General features: G+C 36.7%; 1 protein-coding gene across 6 annotated transcripts in view; it reads right to left on the bottom strand.

The window, feature by feature from the left end:
* HMCN1 (hemicentin 1) overlaps positions 1–18,313 on the bottom strand; it is a 530,431-nt gene that overhangs the window by 256,945 nt on the left and 255,173 nt on the right. For 5 of the 6 annotated variants that reach the window (XR_009008571.1, XM_007166971.2, XM_057547914.1 and 2 more), the window contains 6 exons: positions 12,046–12,240; positions 9,302–9,397; positions 8,008–8,135; positions 5,649–5,793; positions 2,092–2,204; positions 225–384 (listed from right to left, as the gene is read on the bottom strand). Coding sequence is in view for 5 of the 6 variants with exons in the window: in XM_007166971.2 (XP_007167033.2) it covers positions 225–384; positions 2,092–2,204; positions 5,649–5,793; positions 8,008–8,135; positions 9,302–9,397; positions 12,046–12,240 (837 nt within the window). In the remaining variant the exon portion in view is untranslated. The remainder of the gene's footprint in view (positions 1–224; positions 385–2,091; positions 2,205–5,648; positions 5,794–8,007; positions 8,136–9,301; positions 9,398–12,045; positions 12,241–18,313) is intronic. The other variant, XM_057547908.1, reaches the window with a different exon arrangement.

The raw sequence follows: 18,313 nt of genomic DNA, 5'->3' as shown, positions 1-18,313 counted from the left end.
AATTTTTCCGAAAGGCTATACAATTCCTCTCCCTTTAAATCAGAATCTAAGTAGAGGAGATGTTGGTTGGCAGGAAAGATGCATTTTTGTACAAAACTATAAACTTGGAAGAGTAGTTCACTTTAGGGGTACAGCTCTCTAGTAACATTATTTGGGAGAGAAATGTGAGTTTTGGCACAGACAGACAGTGTCAAAGAAAAACATTCCTCCCCGAGGGCTCTCACCATAGACGGTCAGCTGCACTTTCCTTTTGGCGTAGCCGGCTGCATTGGTGGCGGTGCAGACGTACTCCCCGCTCTCCTCACCTCCAGGGGACACCACATATAGACTTCCGTCAGCCCCTGCGGAAAACTTAGCACTGCTGGTGGAAATCCGCTCGCCTTTCTGCAAAACAACACAGAGCAAAAAGTGTTTTTTAAGATAATAAAGGAGTGACTTAATGTCTGGAAGAGGAAGAGAGGAAGAAAAAAATCTCTAAAGGGGAAAATACTAGATTGAAAGAATGCTAATTTGAAGAAAGCGCTTTGTAAGAAAAATTAAACAAACAATGCAAAGGTGACATTTCTTCATACCAAACTAGATCCCGTTCATTCCAAAGCTACTTAAAAGTGGAGGCGATGAGGTAGCAGCAGATGGGATGATTGTTTATGCTAAGCCAGGTACCGTTTTTGAGCACTTCACATGAATTAATTATGTTAATGCTCACAGCAATCTTATGAGTAGGAACTACCACAAGCCCTGTTTTACAGATGAAAGCATTAAATCTGGGGGCTTGGTAGAGTAACTTGCCCAGGGCCAAAGAGTCAGTCAGTGGTAGAACTGGAACTCGAACCCAGGCAGGCAGGCTTGGGGGCCTAAACTCTTAACTCCTGTGCGTGATCCCAGCTCAAAGGCCATCCTGTAAAGACGATTTCATTTTTATATTTCCCTAAAATGCATTAAACTTCTACTCAGTACCAGAGACTGTGCAGTTTGGGGGATCAGCTTCACCACCATATTTTTGTGCCCAGGAGGCAGAAATCTTAACCTTTCAATTTAATTTACAGATGTCAAAACCAACTTCTCTATATTTCAGAGATTTTTAGAGGTATAAAATTAGATGTTATGACAAAATACTTTGGTTGTGACCCTAAATATACAAATGCCATATTTCATTATTATGCCATCATTTTATATTACTTTCTCTCTACCAGATTTAATCTACAGAAAATATGCCATCTTCATGGCTGTTGAAAGATGGAAAGGACTTCCTCAGGAAATGGAAGAAGGAAGTCCTTCTTTCCTCACTGCAAGAACATAAGGAAAAGCCAGAGAACTTCACGAAAGGGGGATAAATGAGTTCATATATGTGTCTTATTTTGGCTTCCAGAAGAGCAGAGTCCAAGATAAAGATTTGGAGTCAGGAAGTTTACTTGGAAAGTGATTCCCAGAGGCTTGAAGAGGACAGTTGGAGAGTGAGGCAAGAAGGAAGGAAAGCTAATAAAGGGTTTCACTGCCCTGGTTTCCTCCATGGCTGGGCTTATAAGCTCAGTGTGCTCGGGGCCCTCTGAGAAACTACGTAGATGCACCCCAGAAGGATTCTTCTGATAGATGAGAAGTGGGACATTTATATGGGCCACCTCCCCCTCCCAGGAGTTAATGTTCTTGTACTTCCTGACCACTCAGCAGGCTAAGTGGCCTTGTGGGGTTTTGGAGAAAGCCCTGAGTCCCCAAACTAGAGAGGTACATGCATGAAGAGTGACCCTGGCAGAGAGCATGGATCAGTCCACCAGAGCTGAGCTTAAGTCAAAAGGGTTTAGGGGATGCGGCAGGGAGTAAAAAAGGATCTGCTACAACATGTGAAGTGCTTAGAAAAGTCCCCGGCGCAAAGAATGTGCTATATTAGTGTTCACTGTTGTGTTAATACTATTTAAGCATCAAGTAGTTGAATGCACTAAGGACATTTTAAGGTCCTGTCTAAGAGGTATGACTGTATGGGTTTTCCTTTCTGTAAGGTTCTATGGTACAGTGACACGTTCCATGTATGAAAATAGTCAAATATTGTTGTAGCAACACATATTATTAACAAACATCACTAGATACGTCATTTACCTTGGACCAGATGATAGATGGTTTGGGGATTCCACTTGCCTTGCATGGTAAAGTTACTGGAATGCCTTCAATGGTACTGAGTACCTGTTGCCCATGCTGAATGGTCGGCAGAACTGGAAAAGGAAGCAACAGGCAGAATCTGAGCACCCGTCCTTCCACTTAGCCTCACAAGTTTAACGTTGAACATTTTCAGGATGTACGAATATTTCTAAAAACTAGCAAAGACAACCTTTTCTGTTAGAAATGTATGGCAATTTGTAAGGGAGTGTAATAAAGTAAATAAAATAGTTGCAATCTGAAGAATTTAATAAAAACTTAAAATCAAGTAGTAAATTAAGTTGATTTTCCTAACAAAAATAAGAGAGGACTGAAGGAAATCGTATTTTCAGGAAATTCAAGCTAGAACTACATCCTAACAGTTACACACTTAACATATCTTTCACCATTGTCCATTACCCCATTAAGCTGCAGTGAGCTGACTTAACCTCACCTCCAGAGAAATGGACTGTTTAACCACTACAGATTAAATACCTGTCTATACACAAGAATCACTTAGCAAGTTACTAAATTTAACCTCGAAAATAGAATCTATTTTCGTAAAAGGAATTCAAAAGTAAAGCTTGAAAGGCCTCAGGAGTTTACATTTAGAAGTCTAAAATACAAGATTCTAAGTCAATATTTTTCACTAAGAATGCATACCTTTTGACTTTAGAAAGCAACTAAAGAATTGACATTATATGATTGGAAGCAAAAGGAAAGGGAAGACTTCATCATTCTATTCTGTATATATCTGTTCATCATAACCAACTTGCATACAAAAAATTATCAATACTCAATATCCTCAAAATAAAGAATTTGATTAAAGAAGCTCCCAGGGACTTTACTGGTGGTCCAATGTTAAAGAATCCACCTTCCAATGCAGGGGACGTGGGTTCCATCCCTGATCAGGGAACTAAGATCCCACATGCCGCAGGGCAACTAAGCCCACGTGCCACAACTACTGAGCCCGGGTGCCTCAACTAGAGAGAAGCCTGCGTGACACAAACTACAGAGCCCATGCATTCTGGAACCCACGCGCCACAACTAGAGAAGAGAAAACCTGCACACCACAACTAGAGAGAAGCCCACACTCCACAACAAAGAGCCTGTGCGCTGCAACAAAAGATCCCGCATGCCTCAACGAGGATCCTGCATGCCGCAACTAAGACCCGACGCAGCCAAAAATAAATAAATAAATAAATAAAATAAATAAATGATAAATCTTAAAAAAAAAAAAAAAAAGCTCCCATACGTGAAAGTACCTAACACAGCGCAAGGGACGTAATAAAAGTCCAATATATACCAGGAATTTCCTTTCCTTCCCCCAGAAAGATGAGACTGGAGCTGTTCCCTAGAGCTCAAGCACTCACTGTGGCTCTTGTTTTTAAGTCAGATTTCTCTAGAATTATCCCAGCTACCCTGGAGTAGAAGTTTGCCAGAACAAGAGAAACCAGAGACCTCAGTGCAAAAGCTTCCTTTTGAAAGGCTTAGATGAGCTTTGCTACATCCTTGTATTTTCCTAAGGCTGGGATTATTCTTTAGATCATATCTTCTTAAAGAATTGGCAGTAAATTCCCAGCCCTAGACAAGAATGTCAGGCTACTCTCTAAAGCGAGAAATTTAATTTCCAGAATCATCATGGAATAGTCAACTTTCAACTTTGCTGTCATTTTATGGCAACATGGAATAAGCCATTTTCTTAAATACATATTCAGTTTGACAGCTATAAAGGTAAGTGGCAAATTTAGGCAACAGTTTTTCAAATCTGATGACATTTGAGTATGGAAGAGTTTTTCTTTCCAGATTGTCAATCTATGTAAATCAACATGACAATTAAATAGTTTGTCATTTTAATTTGCACTTATATGTGCATTCGTTAATTGAATTCTTCTAAGAATTCATTGAGAGCCTTTGATTTACAATGTTGTGTTAATTTCTACTGTACAGCAAAGTGACTCAGTTATACACATATATATATATACATTCGTTTTTTTATATTCTTTTCCATTATGGTTTATCACAGGATATAATAAATACTCTTAAAAGTGGAGAGGCAGAGTGATGAAATTAACATAAATACAGAGGTATAGAGAAATTGTGATACTGCATCACATCCAACTCAAAGGCAAATCTGTCCTCTAAATAGCTGTTTGGTTTAGTTCATGTCAAACACTGGGTTAATTTTTCTTAATCTTATTAACTAAATCAGTTACTCATTTTGGCCTAAGATGGATGAAACAATGTTGTGAAATGACCTTTTAACTTTTAATTGTTAAATTTTTTTGCATCTTGATAAACCACATCATTGGTTTGTCTGTCTGTCTTCTCCATAGTCCTCGGATTTGGCAGACATCACCACTAATCGTGTCACTCTTTCACCCAAGTGAAAATTTATATCAGAATTCTTCTCAACACAATATTCTAGGCAGTTGCTAGATGCCAAAGGGAGATGACATGAATGCATTTCTACCATAGATTCTCAAACTGGTCCATAAGCACCCTCCACAAAATGTATGGACTGATCTTCTTTAAAAAATAGTTAAACAACTATACCCAATTTGACATTACGTATTTACTCAACTAATTTAATGTTACTTTGGTATTTCTTCAAGAATATCTCACATAATTTTGGTGGAGATTGGTACAAGATTGGTGTAACACTGAAAGAGGTGGAAGAGGCTATTTACAATGAGAAGCACACATTAAAAAGAAGATGGCCTGTATCCACTGAAAATTTCAACAGAACAAGCAAAATTTGGAAATTACTGGATTCTCCACTCCAGGCCCTAAAAAAGACTGAATCAACTACTAAAAATAAATGTTCTGTTCTACTTTCATCCCTGTACACAGAGCTAGTTTTTAATACAACACTTTAAAAAGCAAATGTTGCAAAGTCTTTAAAGGAAATATACAAAAAAAGTTACGACAATTTCTTAAGCTATGAAGCTGTTATTTATTGAGATGTAAAAAGTTGGTAACGGTTACTCACGAATGGAAAAAAGATAGTTTCTGGATTTTTTATTTGTGAACTTTAAGTTATTTAACACGCAAAAAGATTGTTTGGAGCACATGAAGTGGCCTTTAGAAAAGTTTAGGTCATTTCTAGCAAACACACAAAGGGGTCATTGGTAAGAAAATGCTTGTTGCACAATCAGAGAAGAAGAGGCAGTTTGGATGGTACAATAAGTTCAGCTTGCCTGAAATTAAAATGTACTTTTAAACATAACTCTTTGAGAGCTGAGTTCACTTTTATCAATTAAGAAACCACTTACAAAAGCCCTTGGAGAGACTCAGCGAGTGACTCCCAATAAGGTCTTTTTGTATATACAGAAAAGGGAAATCTGGAAAAAAGCCTTAACAATGTAAATATTGTTCAAGAAATAAGGCTTTTTGTTAAGAATAACAATTAGAAAAGATATCTACTTCTTAAAACTAGAAGAACGGAGTTATTTGATTTAAAGATATGAACCCAGCTTTGAACATGGTTTGGAAAGCATTATGATGGGTGCGCCTCTTACCATGCACGTCCACAGTGGTAGTTTTGCTAATGGTTCCAGCAACATTACTGGCCACACAAGTATACTCGCCCCCATCCTGCAGCCGAGCTCTTTCAACATGGAGACTCCCGTCACTGCGCACAGTGATATAAGGATTTTGGACCAACTTGAAGGAAAAAAAAGTTATTTTATTTTTTTTGAATTTAGTTTTTATTACCATTGTTACAGTAGCCACTTAGATTTAACTTTATGGTTTCAGTGTTGCTTGAAAGGCTTATTATTTATTTATAATTTTTATTGAAGTATAGCTTACTTACAATATTATATTAGTTGCAGGTGTACAACATAGTAATTTGATATTTTTATAGATTATACTCTGTACATAGTTATTATTAAACATTGACTATATTTCCTGTGCTGTATATTACCTTCTTGTAACTTATTTATTTTATACCTAGTAGGTTGTACTTCTTAATCCCCTTCACCTATTTTGCCCCTCCCCACAGCCCACCACCCTCTGGTGACCACTAGTTTGTTTTCTGTATCTGAGTCTTTCTGTTTTGTTATATTCATTTGTTTCTTTTATTTTTTAGGTTCTACATATAAGTGAAAACATGCAGTATTTGTCTTTCTCTGACTTATTTCACTATGTTTAATATTCTCCAGGTCCAACCATGCTATGCAAATGACAAAATTTCATTCTTTTTTATAGCTGAGTAATATTCCATTGTCTCTATATACTATATCTTCCTTACCCATTCATCTGTTGATGGACACTTAGGCTGTCTTGGCGATTGTAAATAAAGCTGCTATGAACATTGGGGTACATGTGTCTTTTTGAATTAGTTTTTTTGTTTTCCTTGGATAGACACCAGGAGTGGAATTGCTGGATCACAGCATGTGAAAAGCTTATTAAAAGTATAATTTCTGTATTGGGTTCTTAATTTTTAATTCATGTCTTAGTTAGCTGGAAAATAACTTCAAGTAATTAAAAAAAATAAAGACCTCTCAGTGGTTTATATTTTGTGACTGTGCACATATGAGAATGACTTGTAATTAAACAGGCAATATTGTGTAAGCCCAAACCAGATCTGCTTTCTTCTCCAACTGGGTTATTAAATGTGTTATAAAATAACAAAATATTTTAACACCCTTAAGTGAAAAATGATGAGCATAAAATGTTACCAAGAGTAGCATCAATTGTATGTCACTGTGATATACCACCAAAAAGTCTACCCACTAACATCTGTCAGAATTATGCACATATTGGAAAGGGAAAGAAATAGAAACAACACTAATTCCCTGTTTCTGTAATTTTTGTTATCATGAAGGACCCAAATTTCACTTTTACTTTTGGCTTAATTTGTTCTTTTTCAAGAAGGTTTTACTACCACTTGCAAGCCATTTGACATTTTCATTCTGGCAAACAGGCATCATTCAAGCTGAGAGAATGTGACTTAATCTCAACATGCACCCTTTTCAGTGACAGATACAAATAGTATTAGAGGGCAATGTATGATATAGGAACTGCATGAGAGAAGGCTGACAACGGTTTCTGTTAAGAATCATCCCCTCTAACTCGGTAACATTTATGCATTTTGTTCAATAATAGGGTACTTTAGTGCTCAAACAGTATCATCCTATGTTATAAGGGCATTTATTATTGAGTGAGGTGCACTCATTTTTCTCAGGTTTTTATGCAAATACGAACAATTTTACATCTTAGCCCATGGAGTCAATTCACTTTTAATTGGTACTTCACTAAGGGAGTAAGTCTAAATACTCTGGAAAATGGAAGGAAAAATGCTCTGGACTAGGTGAAAATTTATTGCCATAGATAGCATGTTTACAGAATAATTCCTTACAACTGTGAAAATTTTTCACATTCCTTCATAATCAAAAGTTACGCAATGAAAACCAATGACACAAAATAGATCCACATTTTAAAATAGTTCACAATAAAAGAATGTTTGATGATAACAATAAAGATTAATATATAAAATGAAAGAATGTTATGAGAATATTAACATTTTATTATGTCCTGCAAAGAAGGATATAAAATATTTAAATCCTATGGAAAAAAACTTCATACTTGCTTCAGTTATTACATATTCTGAAGAGAGTTTACTAGTTATAAAATTATAAAAATTACACCATTGACTATTTCTCCATCATATTAATTTCAAAATAATATGAACTGCATAAACATGTTAATACTGAAGAAAAGTTTTGGTACACTTAAAAAATATATGTTTGTATATTTATTACATTAAAATTTCAATGTTTGGAATACATTGCGTCTTACGCAAGAGGCAATATATGAATATGAATTCATATTACGCAAGAGGAATATGAATTCATGGATTTAAAATGTTCTTACCATGGCTGAATTCTTAATCCACCGACGTTCTGGAATGGGATTTCCAGCCAATAGAACACAAGGTAAAGTCAGCTGCTGTCCTTCAATTACACTGGTCTCTGGAGGGCTGATTCCAATGAGTGGAGCAACTAAATCAGAGAGAGAACACAGGCACTGTCAGTGCTATTTCATCCAAAGGAAGGCAAATTCTTTTATAGGCAAAGATGACTACTAATTATGCTATTAGAAACTGAGTTTTCAAGAACAAGATTTTTAAATGTACATGGGTATGAATTGGAAGATAGAGATAAAGGACCCTTCTAAGCAGAGGGAATGGCAAGAGGACAGGTAATAGCAAAGAAGTAGAGAAAGTAAAAAAGAATAAGTCTATGGCATGAAAGGGCAGAAAAGTCAAGCCAAGAAATTTGCAATGTATTCAAATGGAGAGTGACTGAAAGCATTGATAAATAGAAGAGTGGAATCATCAGAACCATTTTCAGGAAATATCACTCTGAGAACTTACTGGACAAGGGAAAATTGGAAGGGATGAGATTAGTGAGTAGGCTGTCACAAGAGCTCAGGCAAATAAAATGAGGTGGACTTAGATGGAAATGAGTGAAGTAATTCAACATAAATCAAAGCAAAATCTCTAAGAGAGTCTTCTTGGAAAATTTAAATACACGTAGATGAATTGAGGGAGATACATAAAGAAAATTCTATAGAAGTGTATTAATGAAATTTAAAAATCACAATAAATGATGTAATAATTTAAACAATGTAGGACTAGTACGTAAATAGAATTCCAAGGAATAGACATAAGATTATAAATTTAGCATGTGACCAAATGGGCATTTTACTCAGTGGGAAGAGATCATGCAATAAAAACATTAAAACAAATGTCTTACTACTTGGAAATAATGGATATTATATTCTTACTTCATATCATACACAGAAATAATTCCATGTGGACTAAAATAATAAGTGTAAAGAAAAGAACTAGAAAAGCACACCACCACCCTAATGCGTGTGTGTGTTGTATGTGTGTACTCATACTTAGACTTAAATGAATTTATTCAATTGACCTTCATTTCTTCAAATGGAAGATAAGGAGCTTGACGATGATGATCTCTATTTCCAGTTCTAACATCATGAAATATGAAATAGGGTGGGGAGAAGGAAGGCTAATGTGGTAATCAGATGTTTACCTGTTTTTTGTTTGTTTGTTTGTTTTTAATGGTACAGGCAAGAGATGAGGTACTAAGAGGAGTCTGATGTTTTCAAAAAGTGTGGTGTCTAAGTACTTAATTGATCTTACCAAGTCCTGTCACTGTTACTGTTGCCTGGGACTGGGTCTTTCCAAACTGGTTTTCAGCTTCACAAATATATGTTCCTTTATCATTTGCCCATAAGTCTAAAAAGAAGAGATAATTTACCCATTCAACATCATCTGTGGAGCATTAACTATGTGTCAGGCACCATGCTTGTGATCTGGTAGTTCCCATTCTAGGGGAGGAGACATACCTTGAAAGCAACAATCATACTACAGTGTGACGACTGCTCTAATTTGAGCTTCAGACAATGAGCTATGGGGGCACAGAGACAGAAGTGACTGATGGCACAAGGAGGAGTTCGGGAAGGATTCACATAGGAGGTAATACCTGAGCTGTACCTGAAACAGTAGGTAGAACAGAGGAAGGGCAGTCCAAACCTAATGGGCTGCAAAGGCAAGAGCATGACTTGAAAAATCATGGTGTGTTCAAAGAATGGAAAGCTGCAGTACCACCCTGGGGGCGTTTTGGAGGTTTGCAGGGGCCATTGCTTTCATTGGTCCAATGATCAGGGGAGTCCACTGGCAAAAACTAGGGAGACAATGCATGGGGGGGATTCATGAAAGGAACAATATCCCAAGTTCACCAAGACTTTTGAAGGCCCCACTGGAAATTCATGGATGTGATGACTTTGTTTATAATTATTTGAGCCTACAACCTAATTCTGTATAAGTGGAAGAAAGAAAGAACTTTTGCAAGAATTGCCCGCCATTTCAGAAAATCACTTCACCAGCCTGGAGTTTCTGAGTCATCAATCCCATATTCCTGGGTCAGTCTACATTTTAGCTCTCAAATTCATGGTGATGTACATAACATATATGCATATTGTATGAGCATTGCCAGAGTATTTATCTATTTAAATAAATATTATTTTAATAAAAATTACTTTCCTTTGTTTTCCTTTGTACTACATTTTGCAGGTTAAAATAATTTTTATTATGTAGGTTGATCAAATACATAGACTTTTCAGAATAATAAAAAGGATATTTATAAAATATTTAAAATTAAAGAGTGTGTTAGGGGATTAGGATGAGGATCGCTGGGTTACAGGCTGTGTGGGCATAGTCAGGAGCCTGAAGATGAAGAGGTAGCCTGGTGCCTTATAAAACAGTAAAGTTTTATCTTATGAGCAACTGGGGAGTCAAGAGAAGATTTTAAATAGGGAATTGATCGTCACCTTTGCAACTATCTTAACTAAAATAGGCACAGTTTAATCTATTGATAAGACGTTGACACAGCTTTCCATTATGAATAGTTCCATACTATCCCAAATAAAGAGCAGTGACCAAGTTTCTACTCTGTTAATCACATGCATATAACTGCAGAATTGCATCTGGTAAGCACAGACAGTGTTCACTCTCAAAATTAGCAAACATTCATTTGCCAAGGAAAGCTCAGCAAATCACCTGGTTCATAAGTTATACATTGTTTCTAACCAAGATAGTCTCCATATTATCAACTCGGGCTAATTTCTGTAGAAATACAAAATACCAGGGAGAGCTAAGTTTCTCATCACTAGTTTCCTTTTAGATGATTTAATTTGAACAACTGGGCAACCATCGGTGAATACACTGCCCTCCTTTATTCTTACTTTTCTTTCATTACCGCTAACTGATTTGTTTTCAAGTCTCATTTGTTTCCCTCTGGGTTGTTTCTCATCACCACCATCACCCTACCTATATGACCCTCCCCATTCTTCCCTCCCGCTCCTGTCTCCTCATATCCTGCAGGGGAGCTGTTCTGAAACAGTACTTTCACATGCCTTTTTGTGCCTATGAAGCTTGGGGGTCTATTTTCTACCTCACCAACTACATTTCTTCACCTGCACGTTTCAGTTCCTGCACAATCTGACCCAATCTAATGAGTAATTCTGGTAGGTACTTTTGTGACCATCCACTCAGACAGTAGATTGTAAAATGCCTGAGCGAGGAACCCCATATTTGACTTCTGTCTTCACCTAGCACAGAGCTGTAAGCACTTGTAATTAGACAGTTTAATTTGTATTGAAAGTTTAAGTGGCTAATGCACATTTAATATTGTTAATCAACATGAAAATCACTTATTGGGGGCTTTCTACAAAATACCCTAAAAATGCAATTTTATTAAAAAGTCAATTAATCATCTAAATGTTTTTACTCTTCTGGTGCCAGTATCCAAATAGTGTTAACAATATTTGAAAAAGTACTAAGTGTTTACAAATATCTGAATGCTTAATAGCTTACAGGTAAAAGGTTGCGATGATGGCATATTTGACTTTTTAAAAAATGTTTTGCTCCGGATAGATATAGCTTTTAATCAAAAATTTTTGATAGTGTATAGTGTCCCTATGCATGTGGTTATATTTTCTTGGCCCAAAATAATTAACATTAACTAACTACTAGTAATATTTTACCTTTCTATACAACAGGTGGTACAAGAGTCAATAAAATGTGATTACTTATCCACCTACAGGCCCAGGAGACTCTATTTGCAATAAGAAACAGTGAGATAGGAAGAAGTCATATTGCTTCATAAGTCTATATGATATAGTAATGACATAAAATTGAATGAAATGTTATTCATTTATGACAATTCCCAGATATGAGTTCAGTATTACTTTAAAATGAAATGCAACAAACACAAAATATGTTGGCACAATTAATTCACTATTTTAAACATAGCAACACCTATGTATAAAAAATGTATAATTTATATGTATATATTTGTATAAAATATATTTCCTTTAACCTACTTGAAATAAAGAGAGCTCCTGTTCTTAGTTGGCTGATGGAACTCACTGAAAAAGGTCTTGAGTAGATGGGCATGTTGTCTAACCTTCGCCATTTAATCTTTGGTTCTGGATAACCCTGGACATAGCAAGGTAATGTCACATTTGAGCCAATTTCCATAGACACATCAGCAGGTTCTTGTATAAAAACTGGAGGTGCTGGAAGATATTTAAAATGAAAAAAAGTGGTCATTGGTATAGTATACACGTGCATTAAATATAAATTAATTATTAAACTATCAACAGATTGAATTCAAATCAAATCATGGTTCATATAATATTATAAATATATGCTTTAAGTATTCCTGTCTGCTATTGAAATAGATTTTTTTAAATAAATGAATAGAGGCACAAAGAAGTTCAACTATTTCCTTAAAGTGATAAGATGGAAAGGGTGGGAATTTAAATCAAGATTTCCTTAACTAAAGGGAATCTTTCATTTTTGGAATTTGTTTTCAATTTTAGCTTACGCCATACTCCTCAAAACTTAAAATTTTCCTACAAATAAGTCTTCCTTGCAATGAAATATTTTTGACACTTTCCAAAACTTACTTCTTTAGGCGGAATTTTTAAATAAACTAATTATATCAGAGTTCATTCTTCAATAGATCACCATATAACAAGGTAACAGTATTTAATCTTAAATTATATTCTTGGTGTATATCACATTCTTGCTTCTCAATATCTTTCACATTTTTTGTTTTTGCATTTTTGAGTTAAAGAAATTGAAGCTTGAGAATCAATAATTCAAATTAAAGTAACAGAATAGTATCTGATAAATGGAGAATACGGAGTGCTTAATGTTAGAGCTAAGAAATGATTCAGAAATTATAAAATTATAGGTAAGAAGTCTACACTTATCTACATAATTTAGGTAACCACAGAAGCCAGGGGGAAAAAATCAGAGGTAACAGGCATACCCTGGAAAACAGAGGAATGCAATATAGGGAGGACGCTGTCAGAAAGCCCAAATAGATGAGGCTCTCAGTATGTCCCACGGAACTTATAAGTAATAATGTTTGAGGTATCAGGCAAGGAGAAATACATAAGATACTATTAGAGGTAATAGATGAAACCTGCTCGTGTAGGACTCTGAGAGGAAGTACCCTAGGGATGTCTCCTTGATAATGTCAAGATTAAACAATGGTTAGGAACTACAACAACCATCACTTATAGAGCCAGAGACTCTGTTAAGTCCTCTTCATTAATTACCTCATTTGATCTTCAAAATATCCCTATGAGGTAGGTACTGTTATTACCCTAATTTTATAAAACTGAGACAGAGATAGTTAATTTGCTAAGTGTCACATGGAGTTGAACAGTGGAACTAGGATTGAAAACCAGGTTGATCTGACTCCAAAGCCACAATTCTTTATCATTTTATCAGCCTCCCCTTTTCCATGGGTTCTTATAACTGCCCATACTCAAGCTGGTTATCAGGCTAGTAAGAATGGGTGTGGAGATCACTTCTCTCCTTCTCAATAGGAATTCTGGGACTTGGATGTACAGCTGTCTCCCAAGTAGCATTAGTGCTTTATTAGCCTGGGCTAAACGACCTCCTTTAACTTTACAGCCACATTTTCGATTATTTCTCCACACAAATCTTATTCTCTGGACAATCAGAACTTACTCTTCTCCAGTCAAGGACTGACCTTTCCGAAATCAGCACCTGTGTTACCACCACCCCTTTCAAATGTGATGTCTGCTGTTGATCTCTGGCTACTGAAATACTGACAATTCTTGAAGGCAGTTCAAAAGGCCCTTCCTCAATGCCATCTCTTACCATCCTAAATGGATATGATTTCTTCCCTCTCTGAGCTTTCACAGAACTCACTCTACACCACCCTCATGGCAATGGCTAAATTCACCCTCTTACTAGACTCTATGTTTGACTTTCCCCAGAGAATTTATATTTGTAACCACATTTTTACCTTTTATAGCAACTAACATGGTACTTTGTGCATTATACATGGCTGCTAGATATTTGTGAATGATTGAATCAATATTAAAACACTTCAACAATAACCTTGTGTGTGTGTGTGCATTAAGTGTATATGATGATAACAACATTGATTCAGTACATTTGAACTTGCATTTTTGAAGAAACATGGCAATTTCAGAAGTGCCATTGTTTGTTTTTTGAAACTACATAAAATAAAATTAAGTTAAATACTACAACTGAGCAATATGTTTTTAAAAAGAAGTTATGTACCTGTGTTTAGATTTCCCTTACATATATGTGGGAATTTGACTAATAAAAAATAATAGGTAAAATAAACGTATTTAAAAAATAGTTTAGAAAGCAGCTGATTGTGTGCTTATCTTACGTGTGTAAGGTCTAGTTACTTTTCTCAGGAGTGATACTAGTCATTTATTCCAGAGCCAGCTGCTTGTCTGAAACAGAGAGGTATAAAAATCCCAGAATATGTTAGGCTCAGAGTGTGAACAGGTGAATATGGAAATAAGACAGAAAATAAATTCCAGAAGAGCAAAAAGATATGCAGAAGCCTGGGATTGATCAAGTATTGGGGAGGAAACCAAGCTTAATGACATAAAGAACATAGACATCAGTGAAAATGGAGACAAAATGAGAATTTTCAGATGTAAGAAAGCCAAGAACAAACTAGATTTTAAAAGGATAGGGGGCAGAGTCAAGATGGCGTGTGGAAAGACACCAAGTTAGCATCTCCCCACAACTAGGGTGCCTGCCGGCGGCTGGCGAGGGGCCCTGACACCCGAGGAGACGGGAGGAACCCCCAAGTGAACCAGTAGTATGTGGGGGGACTGAGGGGGGAGAAGAAGTAGAGGCCAGACAGGATTGGCACCCCTGAGGCTGGGGAGATCAGGAGAGGCAGGTGGGAGGGGCCCTCCGGGAGGAGCAGGACAGAAGCTAAGGGTGACTGCCCCACCCACTCAGGCCTGGGGAGCCTGCTGAGCTCCCAGGCAGGTCCCCTGCCCCCCAAGGCCTCCACGTCCCCCCGGCCACATTGGTCCTGGGGGCATAAGAGGGAGGTCGGGGAGATCAGGAGAGGCAGGCAAGAGGGGCCCTCCAGACCAGAGAAGCAGGAGAGGAGACGAGGGCATTTGCCCCGCCCACTTGAGCCCAGGAAGCCTGCTGGGCTCCCAGGTGAGGTCCCCCACTCTCTGAGACTGGGGCCTAAGCCCCATTCCCCCACAGCCCCCAGGGCCTATTCCAGCCCTGTGGGTCCTAAGCATAGGTGCTGCCCACCGCCCAAACCTCACCCTTGCTTAGGTCTCACCCTCCACAGCCAAGGCCTTTACCCCCCTTTTTTTTTCTTTTTTCTTTCTTTTTTTTTTTCCTTTTCCCTCCTCTTTTTTATGATTGTGGTACTGATGTACCTTCCAGTTGTTGATTCATCTATATTTTAATTTTTATGTTCTTTCTAACATATCTGTTAGTTTCCTAGCCTAACTTTATTTTTCACTTTGTTATTGTTCTCTCTTTTTCTTTTCTTTTTTTTTTTTTTTTTTTTTTTTGCCACCCCATGCAGCTTGTGAGATCTTGGTTCACAAGCCAGGGGTCGGGCTGAAGCTCCTGCAGTGTGAACTCCGAGTCTGAACCACTGGACTAACAGAGAATAGGGGTATTCCCTCAGACTCTAGGGAAAATTCATCAGAGTGAGGTCTCACAGAGGTTCTCATCTTAGCACCAAGAACCAGCTCTACCCAACAGCCTATAAGTTCCAGTGTTGGAAGCCTCAGGCCAAACAACCAGTAAGACAGGAACACAATCCCACCCATTTAAAAAAAAACAAAAAAACACATGAGATGGCAAAAAAATATGTCACAGCTGAAGAAGCAAGGTAAAAACCTACAAGACCAAATAAATGAAGAGGAAATAGGCAATCTAACTGAAAAAGAATTCAGAGTAATGATAGTAAAGATGATCCAGAATCTCAGAAATAGAATGGAGGCATGGACTGAGAAAATACAAGAAGTGTTTAACAAAGATCTAGAAGAACTAAAGAACAAACAAACAGAGCGGAACAACACAATAACTGAAATGAAAAAAACACTGGAAGGAATCAATAACAGAATAACTGAGGCAGAAGAACGAATAAGTGAGCTAGAAGACAAAATGGTGGAAATAACTGCTGAGGAGTAGAATAAAGAAAAAAGAATGAAAAGAACTGAAGACAACCTTGGAGACCTCTGGGACGACACTAAACATACCAACATTCGAATTATAGGGGTCCCAGAAGAAGAAGAGAAAAAGAAAGGGTGTGAGAAAATATTTGAAGAGATTATAGTTGAAAACCTCCCTAACATGGGAAAGAAAACAGCCACCCCAGTCCAGGAAGCACAGAGAGTCCCATACAGGATAAACCCTAGGAAAAACACACCAAGACACATATTAATCAAACTAACAAAAATTAAATTCAAAGAAAAAATATTTAAAACAGCAAGGGAAAAAAAAAATAACATACAAAGGAATCCCCATAAGGTTATCAGCTGATTTTTCAGCAGAAACTCTGCAGGCCAGAGGGAGTGGAAGGATATACTTAAAGTGATGAAAGGGAAAAACCTACAACCAAGATTACTCTACCCAGCAAGGATCTCATTCCAATTCAACAGAGAAATCAAAAGCTTTTCAGACAAGCGAAAGCTAAGAGAATTCAGCACCACCAAATCAGGTTTACAACAAATGCTAAAGAAACTTCTCTAGGAGGGACACACAAGAGAAGAAAAAGACCCACAAAAACAAACCCAAAACAATTAAGAAAATGGTAATAGGAATATACATATTGATAATAACCTTGAATGTAAATGGATTAAACGTCCCAACCAAAAGACACAGACTGGCGGAATGGATACAAAAACAAGACCCATATATATGCTGTCTGCTAGAGACCCACTTCAGACCTAGGGACACATACAGACTGAAAGTGAAAGGATGGAAAAAGATATTCCATGCAAATGGAAATCAAAAGAAAGCTGGAATAGAAATACTCATATCAGATAAAATAGACTTTAAAATAAAGACTGTTATACAAGATAAGGAGGGACACTACATAATGATCAAGGATCAATCCAAGAAGATATAACAATTATAAATGTTTATGCACCCAACATAGGAGCACCTCAATACATAAGGCAAATGCTAATAACCATGAAAGGAGAAATCGACAGTTAACACAATAATAGTATGGGACTTTAACACCCCACTTACACCAATGGACAGATCATCCAAACAGAAAATAAATAAGGAAACACAAGCTTTAAATGACACAATAGACCAGATAGATTTAATTGATATTTATAGAATGTTCCACCCAAAAGTGGCAGAATACACTTTCTTCTCAAGTGCAGCCAGAACATTCTCCAGGATCACATCTTGGGTAAAAAATCAAGCGTTGGTAAATTTAAGAAAATTGAAATCATATCAAGCAACTTTTCTGACCTCAACACTATGAGATGGAAACCAATTACAGGAAAAAAACTGTAAAAATCATAAATACATGGAGGCTAAACAATACATTACTAAATAACCAAGAGATCACTGAAGAAATCAAAGAAGAAATAAAAAAAAATATAGAAACAAATGACAATGAAAACACAATGACCCAAAAACTATGGGACACAGCAAAAGCAGTTCTAAGAGAGAAGCTGATAGCAATTCAATCTCACCTCAAGAAACAAGAAAAACCTCAAATAAACAATATAACCATACACTTAAAAACTAGAGAAAGAAGAACAAAGAAAACCCAAAGTCAGTAGAAGGAAAGAACTCATAAAGATCAGAGAAGAAATAAATGAAATAGAAACTAAGAAAACAATAGCAAATATCAATAAAACTAAAAGGAGTTTCTTTGAGAAGATAAACAAAATTGGTAAACTCTTAGCCAGACTCATCAAGAAAAAAAGGGAGAGGATGCAAATCAATAAAATTAGAAATGAAAAAGGAGAAATCACAACTCACACCACAGAAATACAAAAGATTATAAGAGACTACTACAAACAACTATATGCCAATAAAATGCACAACCACGAAGAAATGGACAAATTCTTGGAAAGGTACAATTTTTCCGAGACTGAACCAGGAAGAATTAGAAAATATAAACAGACCTATCACAAGTAATGAAATTGAAACCATAATTAAAAATCTTCCAACAAAGGTCCAGTACCAGATGGCTTCACAGGTGAATTCTATCAAGCACTTAGAGAAGAGCTAACACTGATCCTTCTCAAACTCTTCCAAAAAACTGCACAG

The sequence above is a fragment of the Balaenoptera acutorostrata genome, chromosome 1 (genome assembly GCF_949987535.1).
Source record: "Balaenoptera acutorostrata chromosome 1, mBalAcu1.1, whole genome shotgun sequence".
Classification (NCBI taxonomy): domain Eukaryota; kingdom Metazoa; phylum Chordata; class Mammalia; order Artiodactyla; family Balaenopteridae; genus Balaenoptera; species Balaenoptera acutorostrata.
The sequence above is the reverse complement of the archived record's forward strand: the minus strand, read 5'-3'. Positions and strand labels throughout refer to the sequence as shown.